We start from the raw sequence: 17,452 nt of genomic DNA, 5'->3' as shown, positions 1-17,452 counted from the left end.
TTGTCACCACAAAACTTCCATTCTCTTGCAGTGCTCAAAGGCTAAGAATTTTCTTTGAAAACCATGTAGCTCCTGCTGTGTTCCCATTCTCTTAGCTCTTATGTATAAAACACGAAAGACCAGGACCAAGTTCCAATTACCCTGATTTATTATTTCTTGTACTTATACATTCAGGAATATACACAATTAACAGTTAGCAACATTTTGGTGCTAGATAAAGGTCAGCAGAATCAAAGAGGTTGAATCTAGTCCATTTGTGGGTATGCAGTGATTCTAGGGTGATTCCTTCTTTGACTCCGCCCCCACATTCTGCCACTCAACCATCTACATCTGCCAAGTATTATCAGAACCCCAGTGATACTCTTTTTATTGCTGAGGTATTGCTGAAAGGTCTGCTTTTATTCTCCTTTTAAGATTTTGGTTCTACAACAATTAAGGTGGCACCTTTTGTCTCTTAATTTCTTGCAATGTTTCCGAAAGGAGCATCCTAAGAATTAGTGATGGGAATCATCTTGGTTCATGGACTCTACTTGTGCTGAGTTGGTTCACTAATTATTCTGAAGAGCATTTTCCATTTGCAGTTTTAATGTGATTGAATGATGCCACTTCTACCTTTTCTCTTGGGAAAGCTATCTTCCATCCCCTGATTGCTCCCATCAGATCTATTATACTTACCTTTAATTTATCCATTGGGGCATCTGGTAAATATGCTAAATCTTTCTTGATATTCATACCAAGTTGGCAAATTTGTTCATCACTTAATCCCACATAACAAATAGATCATAAACCAAAGAGCTGTAATTGATTTGCTTATTTTATTAGCAAGTTTTATATCGGGAGATGACAAAGTAGTATGAGGTGTGCATATAGTTATTATAAAATGCTTACTCTTAGTAAGAATAAGGAAACAATTATCACTTGTTTCCCCCCGCCCTTAATTACTATATGCATACCAAATGAAGTAGAGAGCAGGATTCTTGAACTGTACCTTTCAGACTGTGATAACAGATCTGAATTTTGAATGTTGTTCTGCCTTTAATAAGAAATTAGTATTAGGAGATAACAGAAATTAATATATACTGTACACAGATATACAAATTTCCCTGCTTCATACATATGGAAACTTAACCCATAGAGGAAAAAGTTTTACTTTATGAATTTATCTTACACAGAAAGATTTTATATGGGGAAACATTTGAAATTATTTTATGTATGTTATGTAATTATATATTTCTCACCTCTGAGAAGCTGAAGAAGCTTCTTGGATGAGAAGCGAAACGTCTTCAAAGAAAAACCAGAAAGTCCAGTTGCCTCTTGAAAAAGGACAACCATGACCTGGATGACTGAGAATCTCCATAGACATTTGGAGCTTAGTTCTCTCCAGAGTTGTTGGACTATAACCTCCATTATTGCCACAGACATGCCCATTTTGGACCAAAGCATTTTTTGTCTGCAAAAGGAAGTATGCTTGAAATAAACATTCTCCTAAAGTAACTCCTTAGCATGAAATGAATTCAGTTTGAACATCTCAATCCACATGAGATAGGGTCAAATTTCACAGTGAATACAAAATGTACCAGAACTCCTCTAAAGAACACTAGATGCATAGCACTCCCTTCCTCCAAACTGCAGAATGACAATGCCTTGATATCACAGTAGCTGTTCATGGCAATCAGTGGGGACTTTAATTTTTCCTTGTATATCACAATTTCAGAAACATGGGAGAGGGTAAAAAGAGAAAGATTCGGTTTCTATCATTATATCATCTCTGTTTCCATCTCAGCCTAGTTTACCACTTGACCTATGGTAGTTGCCTATAGAGCCCATATTTGTCTTCTGGATTTATTTCCTCCTATACCTATTATTTTCCTCCTCTGATGTTCCCATTGTCCATCTCATAGTCTGAGAAACATCTCCCTTTCTGCTTTCTGAATTCTCTCCAATTGTCTTTGACACATTGCTTTTGTTAGTGGGGTATCTGGAATTTCCTACAAATATTTTAGACTATTTTGCTTCATTCTTGGGCCTGGACTGTCTTTATCATTTATCTATATAAGGCAGAATTCCAATTTAACTACTGCTGTTGGGCCCTTTGATTGTAGCACAAAAATAATGCCACTCCTGTTTCTTCTTGAAGTGAAAAGCTTGGTGTTTGAAGGGGCTTTGTGCTGCAGCCAGAATCTTTAAATAGGCAGAGACTTCAGAAATCGTTTGCCATTGCCTGTTCCCTAGGGATGAGAGAGAGTGACTGGCCCAAGGTCACCCAGCTGTCTTTGTGTTTAAGGAGGTACTAGAAATCATGGTCTCCCAATTTCTAGCTCAGTGTCTTAACCCACTACACCGAACTGGCTTTCTTAATTTCACTTCCCTTTATATTTTCTGTTGGTGGGGCAGTAAAAGGTTTTTCCCCCTTCTAGCAAGGCTAATGATCTGGACTGTTTCAGGGTGAAGCAGGGGGTCCTATAGGTATTCAGGTACCAACAAAAGGTCTTTATAAATCAAGATCAGAACTTTCAATCTGCAGCCAGAAGCTCATTAATAGCCACTGCAGGAACCACATTGTAAATGTAGTATGTTTCCAACAATAGGAACTAGTTAGCACACAGGCTCTAACTGTAGCTTTCAAGGCATCTTTAAAGGCAACTTATATAAAGGGCAGGGGACACGGTGGCTCAATGGCTAAGACACTGAGCTTGTCAATCAGAAAGGTTGACAGTTTGGCGGTTCAAATCCCTAGCGCTGCATAACAGAGTGAGCTTGTCCCAGCTTCTACTAACCTAGCAGTTTGAAAGCATGTAAAAATGCAAGTAGAAATATAGGGACCACCTTTGGTGGGAAGATAACAGCGTTCCGTGCGCCTTTGGCGTTTAGTCATGCTGGCCACATGACCATGGAATTGTCATCGGACACCGCTGGCTCTTCGGCTTAGAAACGGAGAGAATAGTATTATTTAGAACACTAGCTCTATTCTGTCACTACAGGAAGTTATTTTATCCAGTGATCTCCATTATGCTATTTATGTCCACACTAATCTGAATTAGTCTTATGTAGAAGTATTCCTTCCTTCCTTCCTTCCTTCCTTCCTTCCTTCCTTCCTTCCTTCCTTCCTTCCTTCCTTCCTTCCTTCCTTCCCTGAGTGATCTTTTTTTCTTTCTTAGAGCTGTAGGTTTGAAATTATTCTACAGGAAATTATGTACACCAGTATTACAACATTACCCCTTTTGATATGAGCAACACTATGCAGAGTGCCTCATAGGAGTGAAAAATACTAAGCAAAAGAAAACAAAACTATAATTTAACTTCTCACCTTTTTTTTTTCTTTTCCAATAACTCTAACCCTGGCTTTTTCAGTCTACCATGTTCCTCTCAACCCATTTACTCTTTCTTCATATTTTTTGTTCTGTGATTTGATCCTCATTCTTTCTAAATGACCAAATCACACCAGCATAACTTATTTTGTGCTGGTTATCAACTTTTGTCTTCAATCCATACAGTTTCAGTGCTTGTTCATTCTTAATTCAAATACTTCCTAACTTTATCACATATGTGTCTTAAGCAACACATTTCCACTGAATTCAGATTTCCTCTTGTGTACCCAACTCTCATTTCTGTATAACAAAGCGGGCAGAAACATGTTCTTGTATGTAGCAACTTTTGCTTCTTTTGACTAATGTTTGTCTATTCCTACTAATGTATTATTGTGTTTCTATCGGCATTTTTATGTGAAGCATGAGTTCCTTAATGTTTGATACATTAATTTTCAGAGCCATACTTTGTTGCATGACACAATCTACATTTCCCAAATTTTACTAATAATTGCCTCATTTATTTTTTCCAGTTAGAATTCTGCCAAACATCTTTCCAGGCACATAACTAGACTAATTTTGCTTTCTGTGGTTTTGCCTTCATTCTTATTAACTCTCTCATTATATAGGGAAGCAATGATATTTCAATCATCAGTCTTTACACATGGATTGAAAAAAAAAAAAAAGCCATGCAATCACTCTACAACAGGGGTGTCAAACTCGCGGCCTGTAGGCCGGATGCGTCACACACACACTTACCCCCTAGTTGACGACAACGTGACATCGCGAGTTTGACACCCGTGCTCTACAAGCAAACCATACCCACATTGTAATATTTTACATTTACTCCATCTACACCTGTAGTCTAACCTTTTTATCAACAACCCACCTGCATTTATTGCTTTTTGAGGGCAGTCTTTTAAGCCAACATATGGATAGTCCTTGTTTAGTGACTACAATTAGGGCTGGCAACTCATTTGTTAAGTGAAACAATCACTAAGTGACACACTGTGTCTGTGTTTACGATTTTACTTCATCTTTTCTTTTCTTTACAAACCTGCAAAGGTAATTATGTGAAGTTTGGTTGCAAAGTTACTTTTTCATTCCCTTTGTAATTGCAAATGGTCACTAATCAAGGCTGTCACTAAACAAGGACTAATGTTCTGTTTTTTTATATCCTATCAGATACAGCAAGAGTTGACATTCATCATACTTAACACAATGCTGAAAATATATGAAAGGAATAATATCATAGTATTAAATAGCTGATAACATTCCATATGTATGTGCACAAGCATATAGGTTCTGCTCATTTCCGCACGTGCAGAATGTTTTCTGAATGAATAAAATTGTAAAGTCTCCATATGATCATACTGACATTTTTAAAGTCCATCTGGGTAAATTCTCATAGAAACCCTCATTAGCACTGCTCATTAGTGTGAAGAAGATTCTGCATAATTGTCCCTGTGCACGTTTAGCTTTTGTTTGTTAAGTTTTAATGGATCAAAGTTTGGGCAAACTGGTGCTATTCCATTTTCAAAACATCCAACTTGTTTTGATTTTTGTTTTGGTCTGTGGCATTTTGAAAGCCTATCTTTAGAGCTGAATGCTAAATTCTTCTGAGATTCTTAAGTTGCTTCCTTTTGTGCAGTGTTGTATTGTACAATTCTGTGGCGCAGTTGCGGAATTCATATGCTCCTGCTGCAGACTGACCTATTTATGCTTTAACGGTTAGCTGTGATCATATATATATCTATTATTATAAATCAGAAACTTTTACTCCTTTTCTACTTTTTATTTGCCTTTTGTTGATTGTAGTCATGCAACACTCAACAGCCAGGGGTAGGATACAAGAGCTCCCACGAGAATTAGTTTAATATCCCTCTCAAAGGCTCTAACAGTGGTTGTGTCACAGCTTTAGGAAGTTAATCATTCCAGAGTGGGGATCCTCAGTATGTACTATCAGTAAGGCAGAGTATAGTAAAAATTATTAAAAAATTATTAAAGAGACATACCAGGATTCTCTTCACACCACCCATTCATGAGAACGACTTTGATTCTGGCTCTGTACCAGTGGTGGGTTCCTACTGGTTTGCCCCGGATTGGGTGAACTGGTAGCGGTGGCGGGAAGCTCCACCTACTGTCCGGATACTTCTGCATATGTGCCCACAAGCGAATCGGTAGCAACTGGTTTTGAAACCCGCCCCTGCTCTGTAGTGTAATGAATTGGGCTCTCAAATGACTTTTCTCAGAATGGCAACAGCATATAGTTCTAGCATCAATATATGGAGAAAATGGATATACTGGGGCCCAACAATATTGACTTTGTGAAATGATATGTAAAATAAATTTGGGAGACAGAAGACAATGGCCTTATGAGAAAAAAAAAATAGGAGTCCAAAGGAGGAGGGAAGGAAAAAGTTTGTCAGAAGGGACACTTCCTAGTTTTTTAGCAGCTCCAAATTGCTAAAGATTAAATATTTTCAGAATCAATTGGCTTTCAAGTCCATATTGAGATTACGTGAGAGCCTTATATTAGCCATATAGTAGTTCTGTGTTAAAAGTATATACAAGCCATATATCAGTGATGGCTAACCTTTTCCGGACCAAGTACCCAAAGTGCCCCGTCCCACTGCATGCGCCCCCGCCCCCCGTTCATGCGCAACAGAGACCTGAAGACCAGTTGGCTGGTGGGAGGCATGTGCGCATGCGCGGTGGAGCTGTACTGGGGCGATAGCTTGCATGCCCACAGAGAGGGCGCTACGTGCCACCTCTGGCACGTGTGCCATAGGTTCGCCATCACAGCCATATATCATGTATATATGAGCTAGCAGGAGATCACAGTTTTAATTCTTGGCTTTTCTACAAAAGACAAACTCTTTGGAAAACTGCTGTCTGTCAGGATTGTCTGTCATCTGAACCAAAATGACAAATGATCGAAGTAGGAAATGGTTTTCTATCTTCCAATGATGCCACTATGATTGTGACCTTTCTCTTTTCCCCCCTCCCTTCTGCTTTAATGTCTTTGTTTTATTATTGACATTTAGTAGTAGCAGCCCTTCAGATTCAAAGGGGAAAAGCTGCAACGGATCCTTAGGAGGGCACTCACATAACAAGGGTCTGCAATTCTGCAAAACAGCAGTGTGTTTTCCTCAGATCACATGATCCATGTGATCCTGGGCAAGTATGCATTTAGTTTAAGGAATTGCAACAGCTAGTGCATGAATATTACAAAGCACCTTTCCCCCTTAAATCCACAGGACTGCATAACCTATATTACAGTTGGTCACACCGTCATCCAGATGCTTAGACTGGATTTGGCATTTTTATCCAGCTATCTAGTCATTCCCAAAATCTGGGTTAGGCAGGGTTAGACTGTGTTAAAGGTATTATCGCAGAATGTTTCAAGTAAAGCTGCCTTTTGCAGTTGTCCGATGGTGATTTTGTCAGTGCTGATGGTTTTCAAATGGTTCTCCAGTTGTTTTGGGATTGTATGCAAGCTTCTAATACTATTGGTACCACCTTTGCTTCCTTTTGCCACAGTCATTCTATTTCTGTTTCTAGGTCTTTGTATTTTGTGATTTATCTCCAGTTCTTTCTCTTCTCTTTTGCTGTCTCCAGGTACACATCCATTTATCCAGACTTTTTTGTCTTTCTTATTGACAGTTGTTAAGTTGGAGTGTTGTGTGGCAGGTTCCTATTTGTTTGAATTCTAAAGTCCCATTTTAGCATCTTCATTTTGTATTACTTATTTTGTGGTCTCACTAGTTCTTTCTTGCAAGTAAATAGTATTTCTTGCATAAATGCCAGTGCACCATTGGTGCCATTTTGTCATGCCATTGTTTGTAGATAGTTTGTGCAAGCTTCTTGTGATAGCTAATTAAGTAAGGACTACCTTCAGTTTCTTTGCACAGGCAGCATTTGCTGCCTGTTGCTGTCTTCTAGCTTCAGTGCATCTTCACTGTCCTTCAGATATTTTTCTTTTTTTTCTTCTTTAACTGTTCAGTATAGTTGCAACATTCCATGCCCAACTATTTGCCTTGGTAAGTAGACTCTATCAACATTGCTATGTGGATAAAGTGATTCATTGTCACTGTTTTTTTGGTTTTCCTATTCAGGACTTTTAGTTCTGTTTGAGTCTAGTCCATTATTCCAGCTGCATATTTAATGACTGGAATGGCCCAGATGTTAGTTGCCAATGGTATTTCTTCCTTTAAGTTTGGACTTTAAGTTCTTCTTTACTCTCATAATGTATTCACTTCTAAGCTTCTTCTTGTCTTCAGTGTGCTTCAAGTTGTCAGCTTGAAGGATGCTGAGGGATTTGTAGTGATTTTCTTCATCCAGATTGTTGGTATTATTTCCACAGGGCATCTTGATCCCTTCAGTTTTCAATCTTTTCCCTCTGTTGATGCTAAGGGTGGCGTATTTGCCCAGACCAAATTCCATTGCAATGTTTTTCCTTTATATATAGACAGTGTTAAGCAGGGATTCTATTTCAGACAGTGTTTTTCCATACAGCTTCAGCGTCCATGAAAAGGAGGCACAATAGCCTGGCAGATGTTTTTGATGTTTGATAACAATAGCCTAACTTGTTCAGGATTGTTGACAGAAGACTCAATACAAGGACAAGCAGTAGTGGTGATAATGAGTCTTCTGGAAAGATTCCTCTTTTGATATTAATCTCTCCCAGTTTACTGCCATTAACCAGCAACTCATTGTGCCATTGACCTTTGCACAAAGCTCCTGATGTTTCTACTAACTCCTGTTATTTCTGGGGACTTGATTATCCAATCATACGATGGGAGTTGAATGCCTTATTATTGTTATAACAACAAAGCCTTTGAGCTTTTCCCAAGATTCTAGGTTGTTGTAATGATGACAGTTTGAAATTTTGTCAATGCACAGATTGCAATGCATAGACCAGTGGTGTCAAACTTGATTGTGTCACGGGCTGTATTGTGCTGTATTGTGAAGTTTTATGAAATCCAAGTGTGCCAACAAGCACTACACCTGGTTTATGCCATAATCTTTCAACTTTGGTTTTCAGATGTAATCTTCTCCAATTCTTCTATTCCACTGTCCTCTGCTATTGCATCTCAAGTATCCACACTTTCTTCTGTTCAATCACAATTATATATATAAAGACTTTTATCATCTGCATTTGGAAATCCCACAATATTTTAACCTACTCATTTTCCAATTAAATGTTCCCACCAATTTTTCATTACAGTTCTGGCACAGGATAAGATTTTTTTTACAGATGTTCAGTGAATCATTTTGGCAGCTATGTTATATCATTTGTAATCAGTTTGTGTGATCTTCTTGCATGAACTAAACATATGATCTGTTTCTTCTGCTTCTTTGTACAAACTGTATTTTGAATCATTTGTTATTTTTTTCAGTTCTGGCCTTGGTTGCATTAATTCAAATAGTTTGCTCTTGGCTAGCCAAAATCAAGCTTTCAGTTTTTTTGTTCCATTGTAAGCCATTGCCAGGTATTATCTTTATCTATTTTGTCCTTGAACTTTTTATTTATTTTTATTATTTATTATTTTATTATTCGTATTTCTATGCCGCCCACTCTCCGAGGACTCTCGCCGGCTTACACCAAAGACAGTATACTAAATAGCATATTGCCCCCAACAATCTGGGTCCTCATTTTACCCACCTCAGAAGGATGGAAGGCTGAGTCAACCTTGAGCCGGTGAGATTTGATCCACTGATCTACTGAACTAGCAGTCAGCTGAAGTAGCTGCAGTACTGCACTCTAACCACTGCGCCACCTCAGCTCCTTTTGTAGAAATTGACCATGTAATACTTTTCCTTGCCAGCATTTTGTTATGTTTTTATTACATTATTTCAATATTCATGTTTTGTTTCCAATACATTCAATAAATCCAATTTTTAACTGGTATCAGTGCTTCCTTTTGGCTGTCTTTGACATAATCATTCAATGCATGCTTTTCTTCTTTTGACAGTTTGACTTGGAAGTAAACCTCTGCCTCTATTTCTGTATAATCAATCAATATCACTACCAGGATGTAATGCCTAGTGAATAGGCATCAGTTTTCTTCTTTTTTGGTCCAAATTGTCCAGTTCAACTTGCCTCTTGTATCAGCATTGTATCTTGTCACAGGATTAGCTCCTGTGGTGATGGCTTTGAAGGCGTTTCCACCATTCAATTTTGTCTGTATTATTATTTTCTAGAGATTTATTCTTGCTAATTATACAGTAACATATCCTTGTTTCAGGGTGGATAAAAAATCAATGATTTTTTAAAAAAAAATAAAAAAAATCAGATTTTTTTATTTAAATCGGATTTTTTTTTTATTTTTATCGAATTTATTTTAATAAAAAACTTTTGGGGTAAAAATCTATCGTAAGATAGTTTTCTATTTAAGATACATAAATAATTTTGTTTATTCAGCATGAAATGGAGCTTAGTTATGTAGCATAAGGCTGTATATTCTGCAACACTGGGACTATCGGTGAGTCAACAGTGGGTCAAAGGAGTAGCAAAGATTACAGTTGCTCTTTAAAAATTATGATTTAAATCGAGTTGATTTAAATCAAGCCTTTTTACTAGTGATTTAAATCATGATTTAAATTGTGATTTAAATCAACTCAATTTAAATCAAATCCACCCTGCCTTGTTTAGATACAGTTAGTAGACAAGCAAGTTATAAATGATGTTTAAATATTTTACAGAGGCAGAATATATTGAGGTTTAGAGCCATACAACAATATCTGACCTACCCAGGGGTGGTCTGCTGGGGGTTTGCAGGGGTTCAGGAGAACCTCTAGCTAAGATTCTGTGCAGTTCGGAGAACCCTCAAATCTCACTCTTGGCTGGCCCCACCCACCCCGCCCCTCCCAGGAGTCCCCACATGGCCCGTTTTGGATGCAGATAAGTGCAGGGTGCTTGGGGAGGGTGAAAAACAGGCATACCGGAAGTTTGGGAAGGCCCCCATTTCCAGCCTCCATAGGGCCTCCGGAGCCTGGAGAGGCCATTTTTGCCCTCCCAGAGGCTCAAGGAAAGCCTCCGGAACCCAGGGAGGGCAAAAACACCCTCCCTGCCGTGGTGCAGGAGGCTGATTAGGCCACGCCCACCATGGCCATGCCCACCAAGCAACTGGACAGAGAACCCCTTGCTAAAATTTTTGAAGCCCACTCCTGGACCTACCTCTCACTTTTTTTCAAGAAGATCACTTGCATTACAAGATTTTTAGACATTTGTCTTTTTTCTACCAACTCTTTCAAGTGCATTCGTAAGACTTTTTTGATTTGACAAGTATCTGAATGAATGACTTAGGAATGCAATACAATATATAGCATGGTAAAAGAAAATCTGCTATGAGATAGTTTTGAAATGGAAACTTTGCAAAGCCATAGGTGACAGTATTGCAAAGTCTTGCCACCGCTTTGTTTGCATAGCAAGCTAATTCAAGCATCAATTTACAAATGATATTTGCTGTTTAGCTCATTTGTGGTCAAGTCACATGGATGAGCTAGCTGTGAGAATTATTCTTAGTGAAAAATGCAAATATTTATTGCCTTTGACTCTGCACCCAAGCATCACTCAGAAATCTGTAAGAAAGATGAAGATGTGTAATCTTCAGTGCATGACTGATTGTTCATATATTTTATACCATCTTCTTTCAGTTTATCATTCAAACAGTCAAGCCAAAGTATTTCTTTTGTATAACATAATATGCTATATTTTTCACTCTGTACCATCTCAAAATAAGGACTTACTCAACTCCTTGTACTAGAGCAGGGGTGTCAAACTCGCATCGTCATGTGACATATCATGACTCACCCCCCTTTTGCTAATATGGGGTGGGCGTGACCAGCACGTGATGCATCCGGCCTACAGGCTGCAAGTTTGACACCCCTGTACTAGAGCTATGATGTCAAATTTGTGAGACCTCATGCTGTTGATAGGCTTTCACTATGAAGTAAGTTGGACTATAAATAAATTGTATGATACTTTATGAGAGATTCTACAGGCCCAACCATTATTGGTTGGGCCAGTAGAACCAATAATGTCAATAACATTAGTTACAAAGCATTTTTTTCTGATTAGGGAAATTTCCATACAGGATTTGTTTACTGATGTTGATACTGAGTTCTTTATCAAGAAAAGAAATACAGGTAGTCCTCAACTTACAACAGTTCATTTAGTGACCGTTCAACAGAACTGAAAAACGTGACTTATGATCTTTTTTCACACTCATGACCGTTGCAGCATCTCCATGGTCATGTGATCAAAATTCAGAGGCTTAGCAACGGATTCATATTTATGGTGCTTGCAAATGTCCCGGGGTCATGTGATCACTTTTTGCGGCTTTCTGATCAGCAAAGTTAAGTGAAGTCAGATTCACTTACTGTATTTTTTGGAGTATAAGACACACCTACCTTTTTTGGTGAGGAAAATAAGAAAAAGAAATCTGCCTCTGCCTCCCAGCAATTTTGCCTTGTTGCAGCAAACAGCAAATAGCCTGCTTTACTTTCATTTTCGTTTTCAGCATAGCTTGATTAGCACAAGGAGAAAAAAAAAAATCTGCTCCAGCAATTTACTTTTTTGCAGCAAGCAGCAGAGGCCCCAGCAAAACAGCTGAGAGCAAAACAGCTGAGAGTCGGGAGGCTGATCCAATCAACTTGTGCTAGTTAGGCTGTACTGAAGCTGAAAGGAGCTTCTTGCTGCTTGCTGCAAGGAGGTAAACTGCTGGGAGGCAGAGGGCAAAGGATGGGGGCCAGTGGGTGGGCGGGGCTACATTCAGTGTATAAGACGCACCTAAATTTTCACCCCCTTTTAGGAGGGAAAAAGATGCGTTTTATATTCTGAAAAATACGGTAATAACAATGTCACTAACTTAACAACTTCAGTGATTCACTAAAGACCTGTGGGAAGAGAGGTCGTAAAATGGGGCAAAATTCACTTAATAAATGTCTCACTTAGAAAGAGAAATGTTGGGCTCATCTGTGGTTGTAAGTTGAGGACTACCTGTAGAATTGTCCCATTTTAAAGCCTGATCATCTAGTCTGGCTCTTTGCACTGAATTGGAATCCTTTGCAAGCAACATAGCTTGTCTGTTTAGCTGATGTCCAAGTGTGTACAAAGATATTTTGAAAATTGTTTCAAGCATTATTCATAGGGCAGAATGAGCAATGAATTTTTTTCCCCTAGAAAATGGAATGATTTCCCAATTTTATATCTGAATGAATTGGTTAAACCGATTGATGGAAAATAAAGCTACCAGTGCTTTCTACTACTGATGGCTTTTAATATTGGAAGCGATATGACTTTTTCGCTGGGGAACCCAGCCCATGCCTTTGGGGCATCTGTATTTCATTATTGAATCAGAATATTATTAATAGAAGAAGAAAAACCCATCCTCTTTAAAATGATCACTGCAAGTAACTTTCATTTTTGAAAGCATCGATGAGATTAAGGTACTGAAATAGGGGAACAAAATGGATTTTCTTGATATTTAACGTATAGAATTCTGTGGGATTTCTATAAACACACACAAGTAAGCACAATGTTCCAACTAAGCAATTACAAGTCTGAACAACAGCAAAAATAGGAAACGGTGGCACCCAGCAGCTGTATAAGAACCCATGCAGAAAGAGTCAGCAGTTTTAGGCAAAACAGAGTGGGTATCATCAATTTTACAGTCCATATAATTTGTGTTATTTAGAAAAGCTATTGCAAATTTTAGCGAATTTTTGCAATTCTTGATTTAACATCGTCTGTATCTTTGAAAATTCTCACTGAGCAAATAAATTTAAATAGATTAGGCATATTTATTTTCATTACTGTTATTAATGAATTATTCTGGTGTGTCAACTAGGGGAGTAAACAGTCTTACATAAGGAGCCGTTTGCAATGAAGCTCTTTTCACCATTATATTCTTGAAACGAAGACCTATTAATGGAGATTGGGAAAACTATAATGTCTATTTACTCTTGAGAAAAGAGAATGAACATGAGATACTGTCTCAGTCTTCACCTGCCTAAAGATGTGTCACTTTAAAGAGAGCCAGACCTTCTTTCTACCATCCTAGAGTGCAGAAGAATTTTTAAGGAACAGGAAAGCAAATTCTATAGAAGAATAGAATAGAATAGAATAGAATAGAATAGAATAGAATAGAATAGAATAGAATAGAATAGAATAGAATAGAATTCCTTATTGGCCAAGTGTGATTGGACACACAAGGAATTTGTCTTTGGTGCATATGCTGTCAGTGTACATAAAAAGACAAGATACATTTGTCAAGAATCATAAGGTACAACACGTAATGATAGTTATAGGGTACAAATCAGCAATCAGGAAACAATGATAAATCATTGTATAATTCAATATAAATCATAAGGATACATTTATTATACATATTATAATTCAATATAAATCATAAGGATACAAGCAACAAAGTTATAGTCATGCAATCATAAGTGGAAATAAGTCATAAGGAAAGCAAATTCTAATTACATCTATGGAAAAATGGCCTAACTGTAAGAATACTTCGATAGCATATTAATTATCTAGCAAATTGATGGTCTCCCTTTCTCTAACTATCTTCAAACAAAAGATGAATAAACATTGGCTATGAAGGCTTTAAATGGGATTGCTGCAGTGAGCGAAATGACCTCAATGGCCTTTCCCAACTTTTTAGTAAGGGTGCTCTGAACATATTGATTTAGATCAAGATTGTGTAGTCTATGAACTCTTTGATCATTTTGACAAAAATTGGCTACAAAATGATCAGTTTTCAAAACCACATTTTCAAAACAAATTATAAGTGGCGATGGAACCAAGTGTTCTGGGAAGCAAATAACCTCCATTCCCACCCATATAACCTGACAAGATTCCCATCCCCTCACACCTGGTTTGCGGCTATTGTTTAAGTGCAGGGGAGAAGGATTATGGTTATCAGTGGATAGTGGTTTGCATCCCAGAGGCCTGCCACTTACATTCCCACCTTCGCCTCACTAAATGCAAAAAGAAGCTACAAAACAAAACAAAACAAAACAAAACAAAACAAAAAAAAAATAGAATTGGCCCCTCACTTCAGATGAGAAGCAAAACATTTCAAAAGAAAAAACAAGAAAATCCAGTTGCCTCCTGAAAAAGCACCTTTGGGACATAAGTATACAGTTTATACTTTTGCAAATAAAAGTAGTCCTTGACTTACTACCATAACTAGCCTGAAACTTTGGTTGTAAGTCATGGTAATCGAGGTGCTGATGTGACTGCACCAGATTTTATTACAGTTTTTTACTGTGGCCATTAAGTGAATTACGTGCTTGTAGGTACAAATCTATTTTCCCGAATGGATTTTTTTGGGGGGTGGGGTGGAAATTGGCAAAAAACACTCAAACTAGCAAAAAACATCACAAATCATGGTCACGAGACTGCGGGCCACTGTGCAGCCAGTCATAAATATGAGTCACTCGCCATGCATCTGAAATGCGATTGTGTGACCTGTGGGGGCATGGCATCTGGATGAGTAGTAAAGCACCTTGTCCAAGATTGTTGTAACTGTTCTGAAGTTGAGGAGGTTCTCTGTTTTATGGCTATTCCTGAAATGATTAGAGAAGACTAAGCTCATAGATGAACACTTTTACATAAAGAACTGGCGTGAATCTTTTTTAAAAAATGATCCCATGCACATTTCAAAATAGCTTCTTCATTTGGTCAAAATAATAATAATACCCTGAAGATGCTAAGCAACTGATACTATCAGCAATACATCAAATTATTCTTGCATAAAATAGATTGCAGTCTTTCTTCCAAAGTCTGCAGTAGGCAAACCCCATTTTCTAAATTAGGGGTGTAACCCTAAAGAACTTCTTAAATAGTCTTAAGAGAGAATTTATTAAGTGATTTGTACATTGCAGATGTATTATGTTTTCCTTTCAGAATAGAAATGGGGACAGATAACAGGAAGCAATGCTGCAAAAATTGGACGTTTGAGCAGTGTTGATTCTCATTTTTCCTGTTTCTCCCTTCCCAAAATGCAATTTTATATTACAGAGGTACTTCTTTAAGTAGAAGGGAAATCTGGAAGAACTTTCCTGTTATGTTGGGTTATTTTTTATTTTATTTTGCATTAGGTCCTTTAAAATCTGGTAAAGTAACTGCTTTGTTGGATTGTCAAAAATCTGTAAATAAATGTGGGCAGTGCAATTATTCTCCTGCTTCTCTTATGTTATTCTTTATCCTTTTCTTCTTTTTAACAGCATATCCTATTCGGTGCACGTCTCTGAGGATTACCCAGGTAAAGTGTGACTTTCTATGCTGCTGACAGTAAAAGAGGTTTCTTGTTCCATTACTGTGCCCTGGGATCACCTCCATGATAATCACATTTCATTAGCCACCTCATTTGCACCTTTTATTTTCTCTTTTTTAGCCTTCTACTCTTAAGCAGGGTGAGAACGTAAGAATTCAGTGCATCTGGGAAAGAATGCAGTTTGCCTGGTTTTTTTTTTAAAGGCTTTTATATAAATAGCTAATGTGAATCAGAGTTTTATATGGATATATAAAACCACACAGAGGCAAAAGGGGGAAGGGGGAAAACCAACCCAATGTGGTCTTTGAAGAAGAGGGAATTTCTCGTCTTCATGGATTGTTAAAAATAAAACTGTGTTGAAAATGGCCTTGCAATTTCTTAGAAGTTTTCTTGCCTTGGCTCTGTTTTTTCTGCATTCTTTCTCAGAGTGATTAAGAGTCTGATCCCTTAAACCCCATTTGCTTTTGTTTTTGAGATTCCTTCCTTGTTGGAGATAATAAAGGATGATCTTCCTAGTAACATTGGGGTTTATTTGTTTTGGGTTTTTTTGTTGTTGGAGATTTTTCCCTCACTCCATCCCTTGTTTTCTGGGCTGAAATAGCTCATTGGGAGAAATTACTTTGAAACAATCCCTTGAAATTGAATTGAATTGGCGAATGGCAATGGTGTCTAGGACACAGCCACAACTCATAGTGGCCAATTCGCCACAGCCAACTCGCCACAGGAAAACTTGTCGTGGGACAAAAGTTACATACTATCGAATAAAATCATTAAAGAAAGGATTGCAAAAGCAAGGATAAAATGGAATATGAACGACAGAAACTAAAATAATGTAGTTATTTTAAATAATTAAATAAAATGGTTGAATTGTCCCACGGCAATTGGCAGCAGTGAGTTGACTGCGGAAAGTTGGCCATGGCGAGTTGTCCTATTCCAAATCCAAGGAAAGATAAAGGACTTAATGCAGTCCAGGACTTACCTGGAGTTTCGTAAAAGAACACAAAAACATCACATTCCCTCCCATAAAAATTTTGATCAAAGTCTCTTTTTTTGAGAGAAATGTATGTATCAATTTCCATCTAATTGAATGAAAATGGGTGGGGAAACAATGCAGGAGAATTATTCTGTCCAGCACTATCTGAAGGTTCATGGGCCAAAAGGCTTGACATCAAGAAGGAAGCCTGTGCATTTCAAGTCTTTTGTGCCGATTCCCCCCTCCACGTACACACGTGTATTTGTATTATTGTCAATAGGACATTAGCCCTAAAATGTATCAGTTTCATCATAATCAGCTCTCTTCCATATTAAATTGGAAACCACCTCTAAAGTTAGAGGGTTAAGCACAGCGGTGAAATCCAGCTGGATCTATCCGGCTCGCACAAACCGGTAGCGCTGGTGGCGGGAGGCTCCGCTCACCCACCAGGACATCATTATGTCCCATTTTTAAACCTCTGCACATGCGCAGAAGGCTCTGCGCATGTGCAGAAGAGACACGCATGTGCAGAAGAGACGTGCATGCTCACATTCCCGAACCGGTAGCAAAGGTAAATTCATTTCACTGCTGGTGAAGCCTACCTGGAGATAGTATAATTGTCACCAATATTTAAATAAAACTATCCCTGGTTTCGGTTCTACTTTTACCATAAAAATCTCAAAATACAAGAAAGCATTTCTAATACTGCATGGAACCTAGAATCTCCTCTTAAAAATGTGGCTTGAGCCTGTTCTGCTAGATTAAAATCAAGAATAGGATCTAATTTATAGGCTGTCGTAATTGGTAATGGTTATTGTGTTGCTCTACTTTTCATTTTCTTTTCAATCTTCTTGCTGAAAGAGGGACATAGAAACCTT

At 37.9% G+C, this 17,452-nt stretch overlaps 1 protein-coding gene across 1 annotated transcript in view; it reads left to right on the top strand.

Annotated features, from left to right (window-relative positions):
• PARP8 (poly(ADP-ribose) polymerase family member 8) overlaps nt 1–17,452 on the top strand; it is a 189,171-nt gene that overhangs the window by 80,775 nt on the left and 90,944 nt on the right. Inside the window, exon 3 of the mRNA XM_070935900.1 lies at nt 15,552–15,589. Coding sequence (XP_070792001.1) covers nt 15,552–15,589 — 38 coding nt within the window. The remainder of the gene's footprint in view (nt 1–15,551; nt 15,590–17,452) is intronic.

The sequence above is a fragment of the Pituophis catenifer genome, unplaced genomic scaffold, assembly GCF_029215685.1.
Source record: "Pituophis catenifer annectens isolate HBS135680 unplaced genomic scaffold, rPitCat1.0.hap2 SCAF_2, whole genome shotgun sequence".
In the NCBI taxonomy this organism is placed as follows: domain Eukaryota; kingdom Metazoa; phylum Chordata; class Lepidosauria; order Squamata; family Colubridae; genus Pituophis; species Pituophis catenifer.
Note: the sequence above shows the minus strand (reverse complement) of the source record. Positions and strands in the feature narration are given on the sequence as shown.